At 42.7% G+C, this 10,687-nt stretch overlaps 1 protein-coding gene across 1 annotated transcript; it reads left to right on the top strand.

Moving 5' to 3' along the window:
• Positions 1-3,553: 3,553 nt before the first annotated feature.
• On the top strand, positions 3,554-4,546 carry LOC119821929 (olfactory receptor 12-like). Its single transcript, XM_038341019.1, has one exon. The coding sequence runs from the start codon at positions 3,554-3,556 to the stop codon at positions 4,544-4,546; it is 993 nt and encodes a 330-aa protein (XP_038196947.1).
• Positions 4,547-10,687: the final 6,141 nt, after the last annotated feature.

The raw sequence follows: 10,687 nt of genomic DNA, 5'->3' as shown, positions 1-10,687 counted from the left end.
ACACCTCCAAACCACGTGCTAACCTACTCGTTCACATGTCACATTCTTTCTTCTCTTTTCCACTTTCCTCTTGTTTTCCAACTTAAATACCTATACTCTTATATCTAAAAACTACCTATAAACTCCACCATCCCCAGGCACCACTGTGACACCACTGGTTCTGAACCTTGAGAGGAAGCCAATGCTAATGCAAGTCTCCTAAGACTAGGGAGTCAGGACTCTGATAAGTGAATAGGGCCACTACTCTGTGCCTCCCAAATAACTGCAGAAAAGTTTAAAAAAATAGCAAAAAAACCCTCCAGAAGGGCTCACACAGAACAAAAGGAACTAAAACTATTGAGAGCATAAAACCCAGAGGATGGGGAGGAGCTATGAATGATGTCTGTTGGTTAACATGACTGCTGTAGTCATGAACTAATAAAAGGTGTTACTACCTACCCAGGCATGGGCTAATCAACATTGAACATAGATTGGGAGGCTCTTATGAGGCCCAATCCTTCCCATAGAAGCAATGAACTATTAGTATTGCTGGGAAAAGGAACTCATATTAATCAGTCTCAGCCATGGGTAAGTTGTCCTTGATCAAGTAAATAACCACAACCCACCCATGAATATGCAGGCAAGCCTAATATTAGTTCTTGGAACACACACACACACACACACTATCACATACATGAAAATTAAAGAAGAGTAGGACTTGCTTGTAGAAAGGAATCTAGTCAGTGTCAGGCAGTGGTGAGATAAGAAAATGGAGGAACACAGTGGAGGCATCAAACCCAGGCACTGACCACGTTGTCTCCCATGATGAGCTGTCAGGGACATTATCAGTGCAGAAGGAGAGAGTGTTGTGGGCCATCCTCATGAAGACAGCCGATGGAGACTGCAGGAGTGAAGGCATGGGTGGGAGTCAGACCTCACCATCCAGAGAAGAAATGGTCACCCACCAAATAGAAGAGCTATCCGTTTGTTTGGGATCATACACACTGGTTTTAATGTTTAATCCTTTCAGTAGGATTTGTGTTGAATTAAAATAATCAAAAAAGCACAGAAAGAAAAATGAATCCATTTTCAGTACCCAGGCTCCTGATGGTACTGAAGGGTCAAAGGACTGAGAAGGCTGACTCTTGGTTGTAAAAGGAAGAGGATAAACAACCCCATACAGGACTCCCTACCTCCTTTCCTCATATAGGTATAGCCAGGGAGTTTGAGGAAGAAATACTGTGGCCAGGAGGCCATGATGGCCCGCTCAGGGAACAGCTTTACTGAGAAACACTGGGCTAGGATCCCTCTAGTCATCTACCATTCCCTGACGAGGCTCCGCGGATTCCTGAGGTCCCTAGGCTTCCTGCCAACTCACCAGGAGAGGGTGGTTATGAGACAGAAATTGTCCAGTGTCTCTGGTATACCCCTGGAGGCCATTCAGTTTGAGTCCCAGATGCCACAGAGGATAAAGCCTCCCTAATTGGTCACTAGAGACAGCAAGTCCCAGCTCTACCATGTAGAGCATCCTCCCCAGCAGAATGAACCCAACTATAGACACACCCACACACTGCCCTGATAACAGATATGGAAGAAGAGGAAAGGCCAGCAAACCCAGACTTCACACTTCGCAAGACACAGAATCTGCTGCAGTCAGGACTTGCACACACAGACTCTCTATCTGGGTCTACACCTCTGCCCATACCCACCTCATGTTACTGTCGAGAAAATCATAGCAGACCTCAGGAAGGAAAAGGAACCTATGGTTCTATCTTCAGCACAGACCAGCCTCAATAGAATGGGGACCTGAGGAGCATGGATGGTGGCATCTGACTTTGTGTGAGTCCTGAGTTTTACCCAGATAAGGTAAGGTCAGCATGCTATCTGTCTAGGATGCTAAAAGTAGAAGACATCCTACATGGCAGACATCAGGGTGGGTGCTCAGGAATAATTGTGGATTAACTCTGTAGACAAAGGCATTCTATTGTAGTCAAGCCTCACATTAGTCCAGGTCACAGTTAGCAATTCTGCGGGGTTTCACACAGGGTGACCATCTTGAGCACCAGCTCCAATTCTGCAGTCATGTGGGATGAAGCTCTGCATCCATCACAGGACACAGTGCTGCTGCTGGCTCAGGAGGGGCAAGGCTAAGATGAGCACAGGCTCTGTCTTTACTGTCTCTGTAACACTGTTCTCCCACAGCAGACCTTCCATGGCTACCTTTTCCTTCCACATAGGTCTCTAGATGTATTTGATCCTTAGCAAGCTGGAGAGATTATGCTTGTCCTTGCTCCAACAGGAAATATAGGACCTGATGTGGCATGGACATATCTATACACATCATACTGGTCACAGGGGAAACCCATGTGATAAGGTCTTAGTACTTTGTCAGGTGTGTCAAGTGTGAGCAGAAATATTCAAGAATACATTTGAGTTTCAGTGGGAAAGTCAGCTCTGTAGTATATGGTGGGCTCACATAGCGCCATTCCTATTCCATGACCTCATTGTGTACAGTGTATGATAGACATTGCAAGAGCTGAATCCACACACCTTATGGATGTTCCTGAGCTTTGAGCATGCTGTAGTCTTTCCATTCTTCTCTAGCCAGCTTCCTAACTCTGGCAACCTCCCTTTATTCTCCTGGGACAAACAGTAGTAATCATAGTTGGCTAGACAGGAAATTTGTATTCATTCTAGACTGGACATAATGAAACAAAAAGTGACCATGAGTTGCCCAAAGACACTGAGTACAGACCAGGCTCATCTGGTTTTAAATGGCAGAGTAAGACCTTGTGAACCCTAATGTTGAGGTTGGAGCAGGGAGCAGAGCTGGCAATGAGGTCAGGCTAGAGGTCATGAGTGTGTCCCAAATATGTGTGCTCTTCAGTCCTGGTTTTTTTCAGGACATTGTGCTTCCCCCTCACCATAATTTCCAATATCTAGACATTGGTAGGAACTGCTCACATCAAAAGCAGAGTCTGATTGTCACTGAGTGCCACATTTGAGCCACAGCTGATCAGAATTCTGTGAGGGACACAGACACAGTCTGAGTCTGGGAAGGGCAGTTTCCTACTCTGATACCACCCTACAAAGGAAAAAAATCATTCATCCAAATTTATTGGATGACAAATGTTCCTCGTGTATATTTTTGAATAAGTAAGATGAATAACTGTGGAATATTTAATGGGACTCAGGAGACAGCTACTTCAATGACACTGCTCAGAGGTGTCTCTTGGGAGTGTGAGCACAGGAACCAGAGGCAGGTTAGGGATTCTGAGATGCTGTCTGTATTCTGGGAGTCATTAAGTATGGAGTCTACTTTATCCTCAGCATACGAGCTCAGGCTTCCACTCAGGTAGGTTCAGCACAACCTCATGAATTAAATATCTGAGAAAATCTCCATTTTCAGGTAACACCAGCTCATCTGAAAAGATATCAGAGCAGCTACTGAAGTTTTGCACAAGGGACAGCAAGTCACCAGCAAGATCCTTCAGCCTGTGGAACATCCAGCTATACTGGTGAGATCTGCTCCCTCTTTCTGTCTCTCCTGCTCTCTCTTCAGTTGTCCCCACTCATGGACAAATCAGTACACAAAAATGGAAGTGTACCAGCAGTGTCCTTGCAGGGGTTCGTGCTGGTTGGATTTGGGGGAGGTGCAGAGACCCAGATCCTGCTCTTTGCTGTCTTCTTGCCTCTGTACATGCTGACCGTCCTGGGCAACCTCACCATGATCATGGTCATCACCCTGGATGCCGGCCTGCACTCCCCCATGTACTTCTTCCTCAAGAACCTGTCCTTTGTCGACCTCTGCCTCTCTTCTGTGATTGTGCCCAATGCTCTGGTCAACATTTTCTCCTCTTCCAAGGTCATCAGCTTTGAGGGATGTGCCACTCAGCTCTTCCTTTTCTCCATGTTGGGTGCCATTGAAGCTTTCCTCTTAGCTGTGATGGCCTATGACCGTTTCATGGCCATCTGTAGTCCTTTAAGATACTCTGTGGCCATGAGCCCTGCAACATGTGCCCATTTGGTTCTGGGTACCTTCTGTGTTGGCTGCCTGAATGCCATTGTGCAGACCAGCCTCACCTTCCAGTTGCCCTTCTGCAGCTCCAACCACATCAATTCCTTCTTCTGTGATATACCCCCACTGATCAAGCTTGCCTGTGCAGACACAACTCTCAATGAACTTGTCATCCTTGGTATCTCTGGGTTCATCATTCTGTGTGCTGTACTTGTGATCATCATCTCTTATGGTTACATCACAGTGACCATCCTCAGGATGGAGTCAGGGTCAGGGCGGCACAAGGTCTTCTCTACCTGTGGCTCCCACATGACAGCTGTGTCCTTGCTTTATGGAACTGGTTTTGCTATATATGGACAGCCAGGGAGTATGGATTCCACAGAGCAGGGCAACTTGGTATCCATCATCTACACCCTGGTGATCCCCATGTTCAACCCCCTCATCTACAGTCTGCGCAACAAGGATGTAAAGGATGCCCTGAGGAGGCTGGGACAGAGACACAGTCTGGTGAAGAAGAGTGGCTGGTGTCACCATCAGGGACTATGCTAGGGTCATAAAAGAAAATGATCCTTGGAAGACAGAGTATCTTATGGTATTTATATCTACCTGTCCTGTTTTCTTTGTTCTCTTGTTTTTTTTCTCATTTTTTTATTAAAAATTTTCATCTCCTCCCCTCCTTCTCCCCCTTCCCTCCCCTCCCTTCCACCCATATCCCCACTCCGCCCCTCTCCAAGACAAAGAGCCATCAGGGTTCCCTTCACTATGTTAAGTCCAAGGTCCTCCCAGCTCCCCCTAAGTCCAGGAAGGTGAGCAACCAAACTGACAAGGCTCACAGTGAGCCCGTTCATGCTGTAGAGTTCATGCTCATTGCCGTTGTCCTTGGTTTCTCAGTCCTCCTCCACCGTCAGCCACATTCAGAGAGTCCGGTTTAGTCCCTGTTCCATCAGTCCCATTCCAACTGGACTTGGTGGTCTCCTGTTAGATCTGTCCCACCGTCTCAATGGATAAACGCACTCCTCACGGTCCTGACTTCCTTGCTCATGATCTCCCTCCTTTTGCTCCTCATCAGGACCTTGGGAACTCAGTCCGGTGCTCCTGTGTGGGGCTCTGTCATTTTCTCCATCTAATGGATCAACATAGTAAAAATGGCAATACTGCCAAAGGCAATCTATAGATTTAATGCAATCCCCTTAAAGATCCCATCAAAATTCTTCACAGATCTTGAGAGGACAATAATCAACTTTATATGGAAGAACAAGAAACCCAGGATAGCCAAAACAATCTTATACAATAAAGGAACTTCTGGAGGCATTACCATCCCTGACTTCAAACTCTATTACAGAGCTACAGTATTGAAAACAGCTTGGTATTGGCATAAAAATAGAGAAGTCGACCAATGGAATCGAATAGAAGACCCAGATCTTAAACCACGAGCCTATGAACACCTGATTTTTGATAAAGGAGCTAAAAGTACACAATGGAAGAAAGAAAACATCTTCAATAAATGGTGCTGGCATAACTGGATGCCAACCTGTAGAAGAATGAAAGTAGATCCGTGTCTATCACCATGCACAAAACTCAAGTCCAAATGGATTAAAGACCTCAATATCAATCTGAACACACTGAACCTGTTAGAGGAGAAAGTGGGAAGTACTCTACAACATTTGGGCACAGGAGACTGCTTCCTACGTATAGCCCTGGCAGCACAGACATTAAGGGCAAGATTGAATAAATGGGACCTCCTGAAGCTGAGCAGCTTCTGTGAAGCAAAGGACACTGTCACTAAGACAAAAAGGCAGCCTACTGACTGGGAAAAGATCTTCACCAACCCTGCAACAGACAAAGGTCTGATCTCCAAAATATATAAGGAACTCAAGAGACTAGACTGTAAATGCTAATTAACCCAATTAAAAAATGGGGCACTGAACTGAACAGAGAATTCTCAACAGAAGAAGTTTGAATGTTCTCTTGTTTTTTATTTCTTTTTTATTCATGTATTCATACGCCCATATATTCACCAACACACACACACACACACACACACACACACACACACATTTGTTTGCTATCTAGCCTGTCTTTCTTGAATGTATATTATTAGGCATACATTTACAGAACAAGGCACATTCTCTGTCACCAAATTGTCCATAGTTGGAAGAATACTGAATCTCTTTGATTTGACAGAGGGAAGAGCACTATGATGGGAACACAGTTTGGGAACCATTGTCAACATGTCTCAGTGAAGCTACATAACTGCACATTTCTCTACAACTCTTTGCTTTTGTTTCTTCTCTGAATCTAATGCCAGCGGCATGAGACCTTCCCTCTGTGCATATAAGAATGTCACTTTTAGAAGCTGTGTTGACCCATCCTTATATTGATCTAGTGTGAGGATGGCTTAAAAGAAAATCTCGGCAGGCTTCCTCCTCCATTTTACAATAGCCTCTACCTTCCTCTGCTCCTGATGCTGCCCTCCTCATGAGGTATCACAGTGTACTTCTGGAATCCTTAGGAACCTAAATGCAATTGTCCCCCAGCATATCCCTCCAACCTTCAACCAGGGGTTATAGATGAAGCTGTAGGTAGATTCACTGCCCAGGGACTCATTAAAACCTGGCCCAGCAGCTTGTGACAACATCAAGGTGTTAATTTATTCTCTGAGTAAGATTGAAGCCTTAGCCAACAATAGCCTTCTGCACATGTGGCTTGCCTGTGCACTTCCAAGCCCTGTGTGTCTGATCTCATGCTGTTCTTTCCCTGTAGACCTGCAAGGGGGATCTGACCTCTAAGCAGGCTTGCTCTTCCTCCCAGTTTCCCTTTCTGAGCATACTGCAGTTCTCCTGGTTTGCCCATTTCTGAGATTTTGTGGTGAAATATTAAGCATGTGTTGCAGGTGATTTTCTTCTTTAATCCTGAGCATTGTCGATATATAATGTTCATTTTCTCTTGTGTGTCTTATTGGAGATCATGAACATGCACTAGTTAAACATCCTTATGTGTACATATATCACATTTTGATCATAATCACCCCATTGCCCTTTCTTTTCCTCATGTTCTTGTTGATCTCCTTCCTCTTCCTTTTCCCACCTCTACTTTTCTGTCCCTTTTAAGGGGCAAACAGATGAGTTTAATTGGAGTTACTAGAGAGGAATGAGTAGGGGGTATCTACAGGACTGTGAGAACTTGCTATAGGCTATACCACTTGAGGCCATGACTTGGTCTTCCCTTTAACAATCATCATCTGCCTATAATTTATGAACTTAAATAATTAGAAGGCAATTTGACATCATTGTTCACATCGTGAACAATGGACAGTGATTATTGCAGAGACTTCACAGCTGGTCAACAGCCCAAGAATGAGCAACTGTTGAGTGCTCGGCCCCAAATGGGAATCTCTATTTTCTGCTCCAAGGCTCAGGGAACATTAAAGAAAAAGAGAAGGATTAATGTAAAATTCAGATTGGGGTCAGTATGTGGGATGTTGTCATCCATGAATAGCATTGCCAGGACACTGTCAAATCTCAGGAGCTGTAATTACATTTATAGGACATGTACAAGGGTGGGTTTGATATGTACATCCACTCTGGAAGTCAGTATGGTGGTTTCTCAGAAAATTGGGAATCAATTTACCTCTGGACCCAGCAATACCACTCTTGGCCATGTACCTAAAATATGATCAATCATGCTACAAGAACAATTGTTCTACTATGTTCATATACTGTAGGAATTCCCACCACCAGGAACCCTTAAGTTACTCTCCCACTTGGGTGTGGCTTTTATACTATATATGCAATGAAAAGCATGCATCTGACCTCTTTCCAGGCTGCTGGATTTGGTTGCTGTTCCTCATTCAAGCAGAGGATTGTGATCTGTGAATCTACCCCTAAATATATAACCCTCTATTATACTCAATTCTGAACTAGTGTGGGATTTTTTTTTAAGTGTCCTTCTTCATTTGTTGCCCAGGTGGATCCGGACTCCACACCTACTAGGCGGACTGACTTAAAGGCCTAGATCCACAACTGGAAAGACTCATGCCTCCACCTACTTGGTTGCTTTTACCTAAGTGGTTTTTGTAGAACTCCCACCTACCACAGAGGAGCTAACTGCATGCAGAGACTTGGAAATTTCCTAAGCACACAAATGGCTCCCCTCCCCACTACCAGGTTCCCTGCCAGGTACCAACGACCACAGTTTCCAGTTTGTGTTTCCTGCCCATGATTTCTGGGAATTTTGCTCCATGTAGGAAATTGATTTAATTACTTTTAATTTGTCAATCAAGCATATTTCTCAGTATTTAGCCAGCACCAAGGTGAGAAAGCCAAAGTGGCTCAGGACTGTTCCTGGCAGCAGGTTGTGCCTCTGGTTGCGACTGCAAACACAGCACCTGCAGGACAATAAAGACTATGACACCTAAAAAAATTTACCAGACCTCATACCAGGAAAATATTTTATTTATTAATAAATCATTAAACTCAAAAGTTATATAATTGCAAACAATATTACCATTGAAACTGTTAGTAACTTTTTTGCTAATACTATAGATTGTATTCTCCAAGGTTGACATATTTATTGTGATACATCTTTTTATTGGATATTGGGACTCAGTTTTTTTTCTTCATATTATATCCTTAAGAAAATGGTTTGATAACAGAACCAAAAATAAAGAACTTTTAGAAGTGATACAGTCTTTACAGACTAATAATGAACAGCTAGCTGACAAGGATTAATACCATCAAAAATCAAAAGTTACCTGAAAGAAATCAATACTATTGAAAAGGGTAACATTAATTTGTCAGGCAAAATTGAGTCTATGTCAAAGAATACTGAGAAATTAACTGAAATAATTCATATTGTTAAATGTGACAATCAAAATCAGTTAAAAGTTATGATAGGTTACAAGATAGAGAATATCTCCTGGAAGGCAATCTGCATGCTATCCAAATAACATTCAAGGATGAGCTGTTATCTTTGCAGAAAAAAATTCAGACCTTGGATTCACATGTAGAGAATGAGGGCCAGTGGCTATGTGCCTCAATGAAGTCAATAGAAATATATACAGGACAGGAGATTTAGGCTCTACAAAAGACACTAGTAAAAAGATTTGAAACAACTGAGGAAATTATTGGAGTTGATGACCTGGAAAAGAAGGTACAAGGACCAGATTCAATATCACTAGTAGCTGACAGAGATGACTTACCCAGGGCTTTAGCTTCCTATCCAGTAATCTACTCTGACAAAGCATCAAGTTCTAAAGACCCAAAAGGATCCAAAGAAGGTAGATGGATATCTATAAAAAGAAATGAGTTTAAAAAATTAAGTAAGCTGTCATAACTTATGGCTTGCATTCTGCATTTGTTAGGAAGATGATAAAGACATAGGCTTCTAGCATTAAAGCAAGTCATATGACTGGTTCAGTTTAGTTTTAGCAGTCATGGATGGCAGGCTGCAACTGAGGTTTAAATGTTATTTCAGGGAAGAGACTAAAATTTTAGACCAACAGGGAAAAGCAAAAGGACTTGAAACTTCCCAAGATCAAATTCTTGGTGAGGGCACTTATGCTGACCCACAGGCTCAAGCTCTTTACCATAAACAAATCTTGTCTCTATGCCGCAAAGCAGCCTTAAATACTTGAGACAGGTTTCAAGAACTAAAAAAACTAAATAAAGTATACACCAGGATAAAACAGGGTCAGAGAGAACCCTTTAGTGACTTTTGACAAAGATTAAGTAAGACAGTACAAATAGGAGTAGCAGACCCAGAAGCTATACAAATACTTATTGAATGTCTGGCTTTTGAAAATGCCAACTTAGAATGCAAAAACATACTTGGGCCTGTAAAGGTTAGATTAGCATTAATGGAGGAAAGGATCCTGTATATAATGTACACTGAGACATTTGACTATAAACTGAATCTTGGGTAGATGAAGCAATTTCCAAAGAAATGAGGAGATATCAAAATGCCAAATGTTTCAATTGTGGTAGAATAGAACATCTGAGAAGGGATTGCAGACGAGGAATTCCTAGGAATAATATCTCCTCAGGGAATGGCAAGAATATGAGGACTCACTCTTCAGATATATGTAGTAGATTTGGCAAAGTCCAATATTGGACCAATGAATGCAGATCCAAAAAGAAAGACAAGGCAACCCAATACTATCAGGAAACTGCTTGGGGGTGGGCCTCTTGAAGGCCCCCAGGTCAAAAGCAGTCCAGTAATTCCAAGTTACTGTGGAGAATATTTCTCAACAGGAAAAATTTAAAAATCTAGAGCTTTTTGTAAAAAAAAAAAGCATACTATTCCATATGATGAAATAAACATGGAGAATAAATAAAAAATTCCAACAGGAAGTAGGAAGCATATATTCTGGCAGACTTGTATAAATGATCAAAGATGAAAACTATGAGTATGTATAAATGGTATTGTAATTGTTGGTTTGATTGACAACGGTGTTCATCAGTATTGTTACTCTAGAATCTTGGCATCCAAATTGGCCTCTTCAAGAGGCAGATGTTCAATTATTAGGAATTGGAACCCTATCTCAAGTGAAATGAAGCATAAGATGTGTTGACTACGTAGGGACAGAAGGACAGAGAGGAAAGCTGAGGCCATATGTGACTAATATAGCAGTAAATTTATGGGGTCAAGACCTGCTGCAGCAATTAACATTCCTGCAGTCTCAGAAACTTG

This window comes from Arvicola amphibius, chromosome 8 (assembly GCF_903992535.2).
Source record: "Arvicola amphibius chromosome 8, mArvAmp1.2, whole genome shotgun sequence".
NCBI lineage: Eukaryota > Metazoa > Chordata > Mammalia > Rodentia > Cricetidae > Arvicola > Arvicola amphibius.
The sequence above is the reverse complement of the archived record's forward strand: the minus strand, read 5'-3'. Positions and strand labels throughout refer to the sequence as shown.

What these genes read in the sequence shown, in the direction of transcription:
- LOC119821929 (XM_038341019.1), top strand. Translation starts at nt 3,554, where the DNA reads ATGGACAAATCAGTACACAAAAATGGAAGTGTACCAGCAGTGTCCTTG.